Source organism: Lagopus muta, chromosome 6 (genome assembly GCF_023343835.1).
Source record: "Lagopus muta isolate bLagMut1 chromosome 6, bLagMut1 primary, whole genome shotgun sequence".
Taxonomy (NCBI): Eukaryota; Metazoa; Chordata; class Aves; order Galliformes; family Phasianidae; genus Lagopus; species Lagopus muta.
This window is the reverse complement of record NC_064438.1, coordinates 12,794,646-12,811,652: the sequence shown is the minus strand read 5'-3', so window position 1 is coordinate 12,811,652 and position 17,007 is coordinate 12,794,646. Positions and strand designations below refer to the sequence as shown.

The 17,007-nt window shown below is 38.6% G+C and overlaps 1 protein-coding gene across 5 annotated transcripts in view; it reads right to left on the bottom strand.

Annotated features, from left to right (window-relative positions):
* Positions 1–734: 734 nt before the first annotated feature.
* The window catches only part of PTPRJ (protein tyrosine phosphatase receptor type J), a 68,597-nt gene continuing 52,324 nt past the window's right edge, over positions 735–17,007 (bottom strand). For all 5 annotated transcript variants that reach the window (XM_048947765.1, XM_048947767.1, XM_048947769.1 and 2 more), the window contains 14 exons: positions 16,251–16,538; positions 14,656–14,790; positions 11,640–11,844; positions 11,408–11,526; positions 10,769–10,856; positions 9,736–9,777; positions 8,748–8,835; positions 7,053–7,143; positions 6,231–6,304; positions 5,959–6,093; positions 5,342–5,461; positions 4,623–4,783; positions 3,430–3,565; positions 735–2,723 (listed from right to left, as the gene is read on the bottom strand). In XM_048947765.1, the coding sequence (XP_048803722.1) occupies positions 2,565–2,723; positions 3,430–3,565; positions 4,623–4,783; positions 5,342–5,461; positions 5,959–6,093; positions 6,231–6,304; positions 7,053–7,143; positions 8,748–8,835; positions 9,736–9,777; positions 10,769–10,856; positions 11,408–11,526; positions 11,640–11,844; positions 14,656–14,790; positions 16,251–16,538 (1,841 nt within the window). In that variant the 3' untranslated portion in view covers positions 735–2,564. The remainder of the gene's footprint in view (positions 2,724–3,429; positions 3,566–4,622; positions 4,784–5,341; positions 5,462–5,958; positions 6,094–6,230; positions 6,305–7,052; positions 7,144–8,747; positions 8,836–9,735; positions 9,778–10,768; positions 10,857–11,407; positions 11,527–11,639; positions 11,845–14,655; positions 14,791–16,250; positions 16,539–17,007) is intronic.

Sequence of the window (17,007 nt, the reverse complement as noted above, 5' to 3'; positions counted from 1 at the left end):
TGTTCTTCCCACAGACATATGCTATGAGGTGTTTCCAACTTACTCACATTGACAGTAAATCCAGCTCTGTTTAAAACATTTTAAGCCTTACCAACTTTTTCCACTTATATTTGGGATCAGCAGGTCGTTTAGTTTCAACTTGAGTCCCTTGCAAGAACGATTCTCTTTCAGGAAAAAAAATTAAATCACAGAATTGTTGAAGTGAATGCCATTGCATTAAAAATGGATACCCCTTAGATAATAAGTGAAATTTTGGCACCTGTTTCCAACATCAAAACAATGGGTTAGATACTTCTGTTTTCTGCAAGACTATCTGGGTGGTGGCTAGGCAGAAACACTTCCTATTCTAGTTAGTTTTCATAGGTTCCACTGCAACATAATACAAAGGCAGGATCCAAACTAGGATTCATCTCCCCCCTCTTCTACGCTGTATAAAAGAGGGGTCTTCTGAAGCAGCAGACAAGCTCCTGGAGATGAGGAATAATGAATACTGACTCTGTGCTCTGCACAGATGTGTACTATTTAGAAGACAGAAATAAATAAAGTAACTGCAAGGGGCAGACTTTCTGCCTTCCCAGTTCCTTTGGAATGGTTCTTTTTGGTCCCAGTGGCTTATTTGTCATGTGAGCTCTATGAGATGCACTATGTGGAACACCATTTTGGGTGGGGTTAGGCAGGATCACTAACCTCATGGATCTGGCTTGTTTTTGTGGGTATTTATGTGTGCGTGTTGATTTAAAAAAAGAAAAAAAAGAAAGAAAAAAAAAATTCAAGAATCCACAAGCAGCTGCTATGAGAAAAAAAGCTGAAGCACTTTGTGGTTGGTCCTCCAGATTTGCTCGCACAACATACCACAGTTTCACACTGTTGTCGAGCTCCTCTGGTTACCTGTAACGTTACAGCTGTGCACCAGGAATTCCTAGATTTTCCTGAATTCTAAGTATAGGAGCTATTTCTGACAACTCTGCCAAAAACTAAGAAAGAAACAAACAAAAAAAAAGCAGCAGAATTCCAGGGACTCTGGTTATTAAACCCTTCACAAGATTTTCACCGCTTGATAGCTCTTCTATAGCGCTATTCCAAAACTTCATATTCCTTTGCGATGCAAACAGTGCAATGATCCAAAGGTCAAAAAAACCCTACATGCCCTCCAAAGTACTTCAGAAGTCCTTCATTGGTAATGCCTTCATAAGTCTAGCAGTCATGTACCAGCAAAATAAATCTCATCAAATCCTTGGCTTGCAAAATCAGCAACTCTGGGTTTTCCACACATTTGTTCTGTTTTTAAAAGGACCAGTTAAAATAACAGCAGCAGTACATTGCAAACAACTATAAAACAATTACATTGTATTAATGAGATGCAGGTGGGTAAGATGTGCTTCAGTTCTGAATGGCTAAAACAAGCAAGAAATTGGTCTTTACAGCAGAATTTTGTGCAATTCATTTTGGTAGTATCAGTAAAGCCAGTCAATCTGTTTGGGAGCGCTTGGACACTTGGAAACTTAGTTCAGCATTTTCACAGATTTATACATCTGAGGAAAAACAACAATGATAAAAAGACACGAACCTGAGTAAAACTCTATTAGAATAGAGCAATCATTATTCAGTAAATCATATATTGCACCTTTAAATAAATCATCATTGTATAAAAACAGGAATATCAACCAGGAACAGGGAGGAGCTATTCTGTCCTTCATACACACCCACACACACCCCTGCACACACATCCATGTACACACTTGCTCAGTTTTTCACTACAGTTAAAGCTCTGAGTGACACATCACACTCCTCTTCCTCTAGCAGAGGCACCGAAACATTAAGGCAGGGGATATTTGTGGTGAAATGCAAAAACAAAGCTCACCTCCAAACTTCTGGAGAGTCCTGCCAACAGTGCAACTACAGTTAAGTTTGACATAAGCCTTATTTAAAAATCTGTGTTCTCATTTCAAGAGTTTCAGTACAAAAATAGAATCTCTGCTGTTTGTTTTTTTTTTTTTTTTCTAGAGTAGCAACTAGAAAAGGCACAATTTCCAAGTACAAATGTCCATTTGGAGGAGGTGTTTGTACTCCTTTTTTAAATAAAAAGGAAAATTCAGAAAAAAAATAAATCACAGAGGCACATATCTATTAGCTAGGTAACCAGATACAGCAGATAAAATATGTTCCCAAAACTTATAATTAAATATATTAAAACAGCCCACAAGCCTGTTGTCTGTAAATGAAATCATATAAAATTGTAATAAAAAGCTTGTGTTATTATTTTAATATTTAAATTCTAGTTCCTTGTTCGTACTGCAAATGCTATTTCACCTATCAGTACTGTTAAATTCCCAAGAAAAAAATCAGAATTCCTCTGTTAACTTTAAATAGTTTTTCTTTTTTATCGATCCATGGCTCCTGCCAGTATTGTCTTTTTTTTTTCCTCCAGAAGATCACTTCTTCATATGAGGACAGAACTGGAGAAACCAGACACGAGACACTGCACACAATCCTGGAAAATGTAAGAACATCTCCCTTTCTCATGCACAGACAGCAATTCCTGGAGAGACTGCGTTGTGTCCTGGTTATGCATGATAGCCATTAGCCTTCCCAAAAGCTGGTCCAGGTGTGAAATTTTCATAGATTGCCATTGCTGTTGTGTTTTGATAAATAAGGTCTGTTTTCTTCTCTTTCTGTGATCTAATAATATCCATGACGCACTGGTTTAGGAAGACATATTGGTCCTATGGGAGAAAAGTAATAAAGAGAATAATACAATTCTAGCAAATGACTGATTTGGAAAGTAATCCTGCTGCTGAATCTAAGTTTTGCTTTTTGGATGCATTGCACTGGAGGTTATCACACAGTTTGTTTTTGAAAGGTATATTACACAGGAAATGGAGCTAGAAAGGATCTCATGATATCATCTAAGCAACCTAGGACTGTATTTACTGCCTCTCTTAACATCTCATTAAAAGATTTTCACAAAGATTTTACAGACTTTTCCAAATCAACTTGAGTTAATCCACACATGTTTTCAGATGAAAGCAGTAGTTCCAACAGGAACACGTATGTTCCTGAAGAACAAAAAAGATGCATGCAAAGACTTAAAGTTATCCTCATAGCTACAGGCCAGAATTAAACTCAAAAAGGTAGAACAAGCTGGAAAAAATCTTTTACAAGATATGATTCTGTCTAAAAATGCCAATCCTTCAAACTACCCTGTAATGAGATTGCTCAGATCTACAAACTTCAGTACAACTCTCTTGGCTGCAAGGACTTTTGTAGAAAGAAATGAGGCAGATAGGAGAGAAGTTTAAATAAGGGCGATTTCAGATTGTCCCACAATGTCTCATTATCCTGTAGTTTTGAGCTACAATCTTGAATCTACCTTTTCTGGACAGATGTGCCTATTTGAGAAACAGGACGCTGGATAAAAAGTAGTCTTACCTCGGTTTGCACCATTAGAGGTCGGTGCATTCGAAGATCATACACCACTCCATACACATCCACAGTGTTCTCCATTTCAATCTGCTGAATCAGGCGGTCAATGGCAATAAATGTTCCTGTCCTCCCCACACCAGCACTGCAAGGACACAGAGAAGTTATTTACTGCTTTCTCTCAACTACCAGCTCACCTGTGGTCTGATGAAAAGCAAATGAAGTTAGCAAAATGTTCTCTGTTATTTCAGTGGCACAAGTGTCCAAGTCTGTGTGGACTGCGTGGACTATTCAGTCCAGAGAGATGGTCTTTACCATGACCAAGAGGGGAGGAGGTACATCCTTCTGGGCTTCCAAGCTTGCAGCTTGCACAAGATCACATATAAAAGCATTTGAAAAGGCAACTCTTTCACCTAAATTTCCCAGGCTAGGAAAGAGAGCCCATTCTAATGAAATTTCACACTGGGTCATTTGTATCTAAATAAGCCACTCTGAAAGTAATGCCTCCTATTTATTTCCATTGAAACAACAACAGATACAAAGAGCATAATAACAGTATTTGATAGAGCAAATTATCAGCTACTATTCTTCAACACAGTCATCACTATTAGCTATGCATTTCCACCAGTGATGAAGTAAGAGCCTCCACACCACACTTGTAAAAATTTGCACTGGCAAAGAAGTGACCTACTGTCACCATCAGCACTGCTGAAATGCACCATCTGTTGCCTCACTGTGCTGATGTCCAATGGGTGGTCTCCATAAGCATTCAGTAAGCTTTAGTGAAACTCAGTGGGTGTCATTTTTTCTGCACGGAGGAGTTCAATTCCACACTTTTGCTTCAACTGCACTTCAGTGTCAGATGCCATTTTGTCAGACTGCCCCTTTACTGCCACCTGTCACACAGCAATAAAATGTAATGGAATATAGGTGGGAAGGTTCAGCCTCTATTGCCATATCACCAACATTTGTCTTTGATGCTGTGGCCCAACATAATAAAATACGAGGCATTACTTTCAGAGCAGCCACCACACTTAACGCTGCCATGTTTCTGAGGCATGACACAAATGTTCCAAATCAGCAGGGTGAGTATCCTTAAATAGCAGAGACTTGACACATTTATTTCAAATCACCCTGAAAAAGAACTGTTCTTAAAACTCCACACAACGAAAGCATGTCTAACATGAATACGTTCTTCCTACCTGCAGTGCACTAGAATAGGAGAGTCAATAGGATTCTGACTGCTGTATTCATCAACAAGATGTCTAAAGTTGATTAGCAGGTCTGTTGTCTCTGGCACTCCATGATCTGGCCAGGATGTAAAATGGAACTGACGCACTGTGTGGCTCTCCAGTGTGTCAGCCTAGAGGAACAAGAATGAAAAAAGGAAAACAGAAGTGCTTCAAAAGATAAACAGTAACACTTTCTGTCATTAGTACTACGCAAGACTTGGTTGCATTAAAATTGCCCATTACAAATTGTGCAGTAATTTTATCTACATTATTCCAATTCCTCTCTTCCTTCCATTTCAGTAGAGAATACTTTGCAATAATTTCATTTTCCCTTTACTGCAAGATCTTCTCTTCTGCATTACATTTGCTGGTGGAGATGGGTCTTGATAGGGCTAATTGTTTGGTCACATTGTTTGGGAAATATTTCAGGTATCTGCATAAAGCACGCATTTTGGGGTAAGTCTCAGGGAGCTGCAGGATCACTGATGTGGCAAGTGGTGACAACCAATAGCAGGCTGGATTTTGCAACTGCTCTTATTCTTTTCTCTCTGATAACTTCCATTTTGATTAAGTTTTTGTGAAATTATTATATTCTATCACTCCAGTGTTGCTTGGCATGTGAAGTCCTTGATACAATAAACCACTTCTATAGATACTTGTATACAACTAACAACTGACAAACTACTCACGTTTTCTACATTGAAGTCCCTTATTGTCCATTCTGGAAGAACAACTTCCGAGACCATTGTCACAATAATGTCACCATAACTCTTAGATTGTTTGTCTGGCCAATATTGCTCACATTTCGTCTAAGAAGAGAGTTTAAAGGTTCAATGCATTGCACAGAAAAATGAAGCATAGAGAAAAAACAGCAAGACATGGCATGATAGTTTCCTGAGACTCCAACTTGGTCTTGACTATTAGATTTAGATAACATGCCCCTCTGAAGTGGGACTGGAAGGTACTTCACCCCTCCTAATGGCCTATCCCAAGGGAGAAGGAAAATCTACCATAATCATCCTTCAGAGAGAAGAACCCACCCTTAAAAATGAAGATCCCACAACCTACCTGAGACAATCTATTCTGGTCATCAGCAGGTATAAGGGAATATAGATTTTAAAAATGGGTTCATTTAATTCAGAAAACAAGCTTCCAGGAAGTGGATGCTTGTTTATAAGAGTAGCCACCCCCCAGCTTATTAGGGACACAACTAAACTAGAAGAGATACAACTATTCATTTTAATATTAAAAAGAAAAGAACAAACCCAAACCAATCAACCAAAAAAAATTAAAAAAAATACCATACCCGGGCCTGCTCAACACATTTTGTCAACATGACAATAGAGTAGACATTCTTTTCCCAAATCATGCGCCAGAAGTCTTCTATAGTATTGGGTAAAGGGCCTTGTGCAGCAATAAATGCCTTCTTTGAGCTATATCCCTAGGAAGAAAAAAGTATACATACACAAACCTTCACCAATGGGCCATTAAAAGCTGATGCTATACATCATATGATCTATTCAGCCCTCATCACAAAAATAACGTGCATTTTTAACTTCAATGAATGAAGCAACTTACAGGCATATAGTTTGCATTAATATAATCATCAGTTGCACAGCTTGGATTTGAAAGTTTAACACGAGAAATATCATCTGCAGAGAGAAAAGGAAAATAAGATTATAAACACTGGAAACTTTTCAGCAAAATATTTCAGTTCTAACATGGTTTCTATATAGAAGGTGCTCTGGAACAACATGCATTCTAACAACGAGAACATAACTTTAGGAATCTAAAGTATATATATATAAAGTGATAACTGAGAGGTTATAATGAATGTCTTCAGAAAAAAATATGTCCAGACAATTAAAAAATTGAGAATATTACACAGATTCACTACTGTTTGAGTCACTACAGAAAAACAGGTAATTCCTCTCCCATGCCATTGCAGTCAAGGTTTTTCCTTAGAAGCATTTCTAAGTGCACTCACTGTTACCCTTGCAGCTTTTCCTCAACACTTTCCTTTGCTGGGATGCCTGCAGCTTGGCAGGGCTTAGGTTATTAGTTTTCAAAGCTGTCCAGCAGTATCTTAATATTTCTTATAACTCCAATAGATCTGGAGTGCAAGCTTCTCATAAATGAAATATGAAAATGAGATGATTAGAAGAGCAAGTTCTTTTAAAGAACATTTTTGAGGGAAAGCTCTTCAGCTGTCCTCATCCAGTGACTTCATACAGGATGATCATACAAGGAAAAGAACAGCCTGAATTCATTTATTTAGACACTGGCAAAACTAATTCCTCTTCAAAACCTCTGGGATTAAAACCAAAATTAGCCAAACCCAAGGGTTTTCAACTGAAATCTCAACTAGTAGAAGACATAAAACCCAAGAGAGTAGCTCACATGGTAAGACATTGTTGTATCTATTTTTCCCTCTGTTCTCAGGAATTTCAGCAGCAAATTTGGGCTGATGAACACCAGCAGACTTGAGTTCCTATAGGGAAAGAAAGATTCATGAGCACCCGGTTCTGGTTTAGGAAACATAAAACACAACTGAAACAGACGAATACTTCAAACACTCTTGGACTTTGTTGCAAAAGCGGCCATGTTAAACTGGACTAAATGATGACAAAAATCAGCTTTTTACAAACAGAGCAGGAGGGTGGCAGCAGCAAAGTTCACAGATAAGAGATTAATACAGAATGGAGGAGTAATAGCATGTTTAAAACCCAAAAGTGGACTTTAAGAACCCAGTAATAATTTGGAAAAATACACAACACCAGCATTAACTGATTCTAACTCCAAGGCAAAGACCTCATTTAGCATGAGGTATGAAAGCATTACAGGGAGAAAGGGAGCAAGTTACATTATGAAAGGACCAAAGAAGAAAGCAAAATCTGGGAGGAGAGCAGGGTGGAGCACCAGCCTACAAGATACAATGAAAGGGACAGAATTTCATCTGAAAAGAGGGAGAATGGTAGTTTCAAGGGAGGAGAAAAGACAAAATTACGTAAGAGAAGTCCTGACAACACAAAATCCTTCAACGACAACACAAACAATTGGTTACTGCCTTTTGCATTTCATAGCAATTGAGCTATCTTCATAGAAAAGGTGCTCCAGCCCTTGGACCATCTTTGAACCCCATCTTTGGCCCTCCTCTGAACCCTCTTCAAAAGCTCCACACCCTTTCTGTGTGACTTGGACGCAGTACTCCATCTGCAGCCTCACGAGGACAGAAGAGAGGGAGACAATCACCTCCCTCACCTTGCTGGCCATCCCTCTCCTGATGGGACCCACGGTACCATTGGCCTTCCAGGCTGCAAGTGCATGCTGCTGGCTCATGTCAAATTCGTCAACAACCAAGACCCCTACGTCCTTGTCAGGGCTGCTCCCAAGGAGTTCTTCTCCCAGTTTGTACACATATCTGGGATTACCTCAACCCAAGTGCAAAACCTTGCACTTAGCTTTGCTGAACCTCACTAGATTCACAAGGGCCCACCTTTCAAGTTCATCAGGGCCCTTCTGGATGGCATCCCTTTCTTCTGCTGTATCAACCACACTGCTCAGCTTGGTGTTGCCAGCAAACTTGCTGAGGGTGCACTATATCATCTATGTTACCGATAAAGATTGTGCATATTTTGATGATTATTATCTACTTCAACCTATTATGTGTGGTCTGTCACACATAATCCATTAAAGAAGCTTGTTATTAGTAAAAGATGGGTCTTGTTGTATAGAAAAAAAAACAACAACGTTGAAATAAAGTGGAGAGAAGTGAAATGACATTCCCACAGTGCAAACATCAGTAATGCGACTAGGGCAAGGGCTTTGGAGCACTTGCCAAGAGTTTTGAGCAACAGGCCATGCTATAACTCAGAGGCAGATTTAATGGTTCAGGATGTGAAGTATTTATCATGCACTTCAACTAAACTTAAGAGCTGAATCAAGTAAGGGAATGCTATGCATGCAGCTGAATGATGTCTATAACAAGGGTCCCTTCTTCTCTTCCCCTTCAGTAAACATCACACACTATAAAGGGAAGCTAATTTGCTTCCCAAAAATATTAGCCAAGAAGCTCTCCCCAGTGAGGACACACACCTCATACTCTTCAGCAAAACCACAGTTGGAGTCTGCTTGCTGCTTCTTAAAGTAGGACTCAAAGTTCTCTACTTTAATCATTTTTGATCTGAAATGAGAAAAGTCTTGTATTGGTGACTGATACTAAGTAAATAAGTCATGAATCCAGTGAATGTGTTACAAAAATGGTTTACTTACTTCTTTATTCTTCAGGGGAGAGCGAGGCAGGGAAAGAAAAAAGGTTGATTAGACACATGCAGTTGTATATTTCACTATGCGATTCTAAGAACAAAGGCATGACTGTTAGTAGCACCCACCAAACTGCATTTACAGGAGACAGGATATAAAGGCAGAGCATTTAAATGATCGGTTCTGGCCAAGGAGAAAATGGTGCATCCTTCAGGAAAAGGATCTGATAGAAGGTGTCGGTCAGCTATGTGTGTATTCCCCTTCCATCAGATTGGCCTCAATCTCTGGCGTATTTTATTCTAACTATCAAAGTTACACTGGTGAAACTTAATGGGATGCTCAGGGTAGGTCTTTTCATAAAATAAATAGATGCATGAACCAATAACCTGGTTCAATTGCACTGCCCTGATTTTCAATATGTTGTGGTTACCCTCCCATGGCCAGCTACTACCATTACACATCATCTGAATCAGCTCAGCTCAAAGTAGCCATAAACTAAAGGAAAGTATGGGACACAGTGCAAATTTTTGCTTATAAGCCCTTTATCAACAGCTTGGACTGTTTTGTTTTCTCAGTGTGTTCAGAGGTTTGTGTTTCATGAAAACATTCTACTTTTCAAAACTACATGGGGTATTTGTGTAACTAATGCTGATTCATGAAGCAAGCATTAAGTCTTATCAATTTGATTATTTTCAGTCTGCAGGCTTGAGTCAGGTTTCATGCAAAATCACACATGAAACTGCACAGAAAACAAGCATTAGGGTACACAGGAAGTTTTGCATGTATTACTTGAGCTCAAGAAACATTTAAAAAGACTTACTTAATTGGAGAAAAAGACACTTCAGTATTTCTTTTATCTTTCCTATGAGAAGAGAAAAACACAACATGCTCATAGGAGAATTTAAAGGAAAGCATATGAGATTTCTGATGATATATTTCATGTGTCTGCTCAGAACTGTGTCTTGTAAGGCATCTCACTCTGCACAAAATACTCCTGAGGCAAACCTTACACCTGCTGTGAAATTAAAATACCTTGTAATCCTTTCACCAATGTTTTACAACGGAACTGTATCTTTTTACTGGAACCAGAGCAAAATACCTGAACACAAAGCACAGGTTTGCTGAAAAAAGTGCATCCAAGGGATTTGCATCATCACCATCTCTCTTGAATCCCTACTCCTCCCAGAACCCCTAACATTCATGTTCAATAGTGATGTATCAGTTGTACTGAAGGTGGAAGTTGGAAAAAAAAATACATGTGCCATAGCTACTGGACACAGGGAAACCTGTCCTAACAACAAGTACATGCAGAAACTAAGAAAAAATGGCCTAAAGACCCTACAGGTAACTCTTTAGAAGGGATGCATCACACAGTCAGCAGCAGGAAAAAGCCTCTGTAGAATCTGGGTGACCAGTTCAAACCTTAAGACAACTAATCAGCTTTTGGAAACTCCAGAATTAGAAGTTCAAGCAACAAACAAACAAGCAATTAAGAAGAGCCGTTACTGAATATTTTCTAATAAAACCACCTGTGATACAATTATATAATGTCTGTTAGCACAACAATCTGATGTTTGCTCACTTCTAACTTCAGAAGCATGCACAAGTTCCCAAGAGCTAAACAAATCTGCTCTCAACTCATTGGACATAGCTATAGATTGAACAAAGTAACTGATCTAATTTGATGCAAAAACTCTGATCTGTAACAAAAAAAGATTTTAAATAGAATGTACTTTAAATGGTGAAAGCAGATAAAACAGGAACAGAGGAAGAGAGGCCTTTTTTTTTTTTAAGATACAGAAATGACATACTGATATTCCTCAACACAGCAAACAAAATAATGAACACTTTACCTTCTCCTCCTCCAGAATATGTAACCCCCTATAGCTACTACAGCCAATATAGCTAAAAGGCATCCAATAACGGCTCCAGCAATAACACCTTGTAAAAGAGAACAAGTATTACTCATCACTTATTTACCTCTTTGACCGTGCTCTAAATCAATCAACACACTATAAGAGAACCTAGCAAGTGACAAAAAACACTCTGCTCTACAAGGAACTTCTTCACTGTGTCCTTTGGCAGTACCAGTATTGAAAGCTCATTAAGAAATAATAAGAGAAAATTGATAAATTAATTAAAAAAATAAGTCAAGGGATCAGTATTTGTGTTCTGATACACCCACTTGTAATTTAACAGAATTGTTAGAAAAATAGTCTAAGTCACACAGTGTCATCACTGTGTGTGTTTTGCATGCCATAAGTAGCACAGGTTTTTGTTACTGCCATATTGAAAGTCATACTTGGATAAAAAAGAAGCCACCTGTAGACTAGTTAGATATGATTTTACTGAGCAGTGACACTTCAAAACTAGAAAGGAACAGCCCAACACAGGCAGATCAATTAGTGTTTCGCTATCGCAAAACCTATTGTAATTAAGCAATCTCCAAACACTGTGCACATGTAAAACTGCCAATCCTACATTAACTATACCTGGATCCTGGGGTAATGAAACCATGTTGGAACACGGTGAAAACGACACATAACTTTGTTCACCCATAATTTTGTTGGCCACAGTAAAGGTTATGTTAGTGAAACCTGCAACACTTGCCCTGTTAATAAGGGAGAAAAAAACAACACATACATGACATGGTTTTAATAGCCATAGGCAAGATCTATGATTTCTTCACTATCTTCTTGCTTTCAACAGCAGCAAGATAAATACCTGTACGAATGAAGAGGAATCAACGGTCCATTTTCATAGCCATACATGGTGTTTCCCTTGCCTACGTCGACAATGTTGTGCCCATTCTGAGAATTGAAAGATGTCATCTCCTCTACGTCTATGACATATGTCACATAGGTAGCTGTCATCTTCTGCTTGAAATCGCTGTATGTGTAGCTCAAATCAGACTTTGAAGGCGAACAACCTTCAGGAAAAACAAGGATATAAGTGGTACACATAACCCACTATTTTTGTGATCACCAGCACAGTTGGAGAACATGTCACATTAACCACAATTTTGATTGCTTCACAAGAACTGCCTGAAACAAAAAACTGAGGGCAACACACAGCCTCAGAAATTCTTTCTGCTGCAGTGCAATTTACTTGGCTGCCTTTCCCTACTTCCTGGTGTCATTCATTTAATCTCCTTTTGGTTTTACTCCTCCCATGCACAGTAAAGCTTCTCTGTGAAGGCATGTTAGTGATGGATTCTGTGTATTTGTGGACAACTTCTGCTACACACGTCAGTTATGTCCATACTCTATCAAATAAATATCAAATGTTGAGAATACTCCACAAATAAGTAAAAGGACAGAAAAACCAATTTGAGCTTGATAACATCATGCTGTTCAAATAGCACCAAGTTTAATTCGGGGCGATGATAAACTCATCCTGGCCTCTACTGTCTTGCTGTGTCTGACATAGTCTTTTCATCTAAACCCTGAGAAATGAAGGAATTTTATGTTTTCTCTTGCCATAGAGACAGATCAGATAAAACAATCAGTGAGCAAAACAGTTTCTCTCCAAAAAGACTCAGAAAAACAGGATAATGTAATCAAACAGTGATCAACAGGATACCAGTTGCAGAACAGCATCACTTTGTGCAGTGCCTGCTGTTAAAAGATGAACCCCAGAAATTTGAGGCAGATTCTATAGCTGGGATGTGTGATGTAAGTGATGACAACACAGCTCAAACTACCAGTTGTCTGACAACTCAAGAGTAAACAAAATGACTAAAAATATTCCAAGTGCTATGAAAAAGCATCTTCCCCACATAATTGAAGTTCGCTTACATTGCTTTCTGTTGATTGCCTTTACAAAGCTAAAGCTCCTTTAGAAGCAGATACAGCACTGAATTCATCCTTAAAAAGGAGAAGTTGTAAAGGGGTTCTGAAAGGTTACAAAGTGAAGAAGCAAGTTTTCTACCACTGCATAGATAAAATTTGATCTGACATGCACTGCAAGCAATAGCAAAGCTCCTAGTAATTGTTGCTGTGTAAGAACAACACACAGCATAGCTCTCTGAAAGCACTAATTTTTTCACAGTAAAAACAACTGAGATTGGAATTAACTTAGTCACCTAGAAATGAATATTCAGTAACATTGTAAATACTTTTGATGTCCTGTCTGGTTCCTAGTTCCATTCCAAAAGGACGTACATGGTCCCTAGCTTCTTTCCAAAAGGACATACAGCCCAAGTTATATCTGCACTTCTCTGTGAATGCCTTGGTTATCACTCTAGGGTATCTTATCCATCTTATGCTTATACAAAAGAATGAACAGTCCCCTCTATTTATCCTAAAAGTAATGATGTCTGCTTTGAGACAGAGAAACACAATTCAAATGCATTAATACTATCCAAACACCAAAAAATGAAGTTACGTTTGAACTTAAGGATGTTTTCTTCTCCTACCAAAGCACTGATTGGATTCCATAAACATGTAGAATCCTTCTTCCCTAATTCTCTCAAACAAATCTTCAAATTTCACTTACTTGAATTCTTTACAGTCAAAACCACACGGAATAATACACTGAATCTCATCAAGACTAAAGAAGACTGGTTGAAAATACAAGCAGAGTTATCACTGTGTCTAAGATATTGACATTCAAATCAGCAACTCCAAGGCAGCTAAGTCACATCTGAAAAAACAGGAATTTTCTGTACTTTCATATTATATAGATAGATAGATAGATAGATAGCTGGGCATTTCTTGGACATACATTCTATGGAAAACCACAGAAGAAAGATTTACAAATCGCTGCATGATGAATTTCCATTGTTAAAACAAAGGATAAGCAGAAATGTCACAATCTACTTGGGGAAAAGTTATCTCCACCAGCTGTGCTATTCCTTCAACGTGCAGTAATAAATGAAAAGATCAACCTGAACCTACACTGTAAAGTTATGTTCCTTTATTTTACGATTTCTTTTAGACTTTCACCAATTATAGAAGCTTCGATCCTTTAAAGCTGTGATTCTTATAGACTATTATCTAGCTTTCCCTACAAGTAATGCTGACAATGTTACTCAAGCCTTCCACCTGCATCCAATCTTTCTCAGCTAAAGTGTTTTAAGTCAAAAGGAAAGTTCTCTCTCCCTATAAGCAGAAAAAAACCCACCAAACCACATTTTGAAACTGCTTATATTATTAATTCTGAAAATTATTTTCTTGGAGAAAAGGATTCTACAGTCTTGTAGCAGCAACAGCACAGTGGTAGTACTTAAGAGTCTCTTCTACAAGGACAACTTAGGCTGAAAATAAGGCAGAGTGAAAACAGTGGCCTTCTGAAAACAAGGAATGATCTTACTTCCCTCAAGCAAGGTACTTACCTCATCATTTCTGAAAGATGATTGAAAACACTGAGTCTTTTATTCTCTCCATTTAACATACACATAAGGATATAAGGAAAAAGCCTCTTTACAGTGAGAGTGGTGAGGCACTGGAACAGGTTGCCTGGAGATGTGGTTGATGCCCCAACCCTGAAGACATTCAAGACAAAGCTGAATCGAGCCTGGGCAACCTGATCTAAGTGTGGTGTCCCTGTCCATTGCAGGGGAGTTAGACTAGATGGCCCTCAGAGGTCCCTTCCAACTCCAAGGATTCTATGATTCTATGAACATCTACTTTAAAGTCTAAAACATAGGATATTCACTATAGTAAATTTTTTGTCCTAATAAAATGCTGTCTGATGAAGTTATTTCACACAGCTGGGAGACAATATTATAACAACTTACCTTCTGCTTCACTTATGATCATTACTGCATAAGCTTTTAATGGTCCATTCACTGACTCAAAGTCAGGAAACTCAACAGTCAGTGAGTTGTGACTGACTGCCTTGACTACAGGAGCTTCGTTTGGAACAGGTGGATCTATAAACAGACAAATATGCATATTCTTAGTACTTCAATGACAGACAAAGATAAGTTTTTCAAACAAGAAAATGTTCTTTTAATGACATTGTTCACAGCATGCATATAGAATCATTTAGGTTGGAAAAGACTGCTAAGATCATCAGCCCTAACCATTCATGTAACTATCAAATCCATCACCAAACCAAAGCCCTCATTGCAATGTTCACACATTTCTTAAACACCTCTAAGGACAGAAACTTCTCACTTCCCTTGGAAGGCTGTTCCAAAGCCTAATCACCCTTTCCATTGAGAAATTCTCCCTGATACCAAACCTAAACCTCCCCTGGCACATCTTGAGGCTGTTTCCATGAATCCTATTACCTGTCACCTAAGAAAAGAGACCGACATCTTCCTCACTGCAGCCCTCTTTCTCCTCCAGACTAAACTGCACCATTTCCTCCAAATGTCTTGTTTTCAAATTAGGCCATTCTCCAGATTTGTTGTTCTTTTCTGAATGTATTCTGGCAACTCTTGTACTGAGGGGCTCCAAAGCCAAACACAGTATTCAAGATGCAAATTCACCAGTCTCTCTGTACTTAGCACTCCTGCTGACCATGCTGTTTTTGACACAGGCATGTATGCCATCAGTCTTCTGAGCCACCTGGGCATACTACTACTCCCATGCTATGTATTGCCCAGCTCCTCCAGGTCTTTTCTGCTAGTCTGCCTTCCAGCCACTCTTCTGCAAGTCTGTACTGCTGCACAGGGTTGTCGTGATGAAACTGCAGCACCCAGAACTTAGCCTTATTGAAGGCCATGTAACTGGATGTGGTCCCTCGATTTAATCCACCCAGATCCATCTGCAAAGCCTTTCTACCTGCCCAACTGACAACTTACCACAGGTGCACTTGATCTCATCAAGATCATCTACATAAAAACTACAAAAAACTACCCTTAATACTGAGACCTAGGGAATCCAACTTGTCACTAACAGGATTCACATCCACAATGACTTCCCAGGACTGGCCATCCAGCCTACTTTTTACCCAGCAGACAGTGCATCCATCCAAGCCATGCGCAGACAGATTTTCCAGGAGAACACTGTGAGAAATGGTATCAGATGCTTTGGAAAAGTCCAAGTAAACAACATCCACATCCTTTCCCTTGTCTACTATGCAGGTCATCTTATCACAGAAGGTAATCAGGCTAGACAAGCAGGACCTGTCTTTCATAAACTCATACTGACTGGGTTATGATAACCTTGTTATCCTATACATGCCATGTGATGGTAATTGAGATGATCTGCTTCATGAATTTCCCTGGTCATCACCCCTTATGGTGCATGAGATAGACTTGGCATTAATGTAATATTTTATCAATAAATGTATATGCTGATATATAAAGTTTCTTCTTCTGAAATAGCAAAGTTAATATTTTTGTCCTCAAAATATCTTCTGTTATCTGATCCTAATGCTTACCTGTAATGCTTGTATTACATATTATCTGCACTGGAAGACTTCTTAAACCTTCTGAAACAGTTGTAATATTAACAGTATAGGTTTTGTAATAATCTAAAGGTTCTGTTATGAAGCTTTCTTCTGAGCCTTCTCTCCCACAGAATTGACTGTGTTCATTTTTTGTCCAAGTATCATTAAATATTTCAATATCAAAGCCAGAGTAGCCGCCATAAGGACAGTCCCACTTCAGCATTAGGCAAGATGTATTAGCCACTGCTTCACACTGAAATGAACTCACTGAGGAAGGAACTGGGAAAAAAAAAGAAGAAATCAAGTAAAAAAAGAAAAAGTAGACTGTTTATAAGCTCTTCTGTGTATAAGAATTTGTAAAACGTTGGTATTCCTTTCTAGTTCTAAACAGAGGAAGCTATTGCCTACAGAAAAACAGTGTGGATGAGGTGTGTTTAGCACACTGTAAATACACAGACCCCTTCTGCATTAACTCCCTGCAGATTAATTTACTGAGAAGAATGAAGTTGAATAGCTGTTCATCAAAGTCAGCAAAGCTTTCAAATACTGTTCAACAACTGAACAAGAATATTCTTAGACTTGTAAACAAATGCTAACTCTCTGTGTAATTACATAGAATGGTTAGTGGCCAACAAAATAAAAAAATTGTCTTTGTTATTCATAGCACCCTCTGAGATTTACAGATAGCTCTTACAAAAACTTCAGCTGGTCATCTACCATTTGCAGCTCCAGAAATGGACAAATGTGC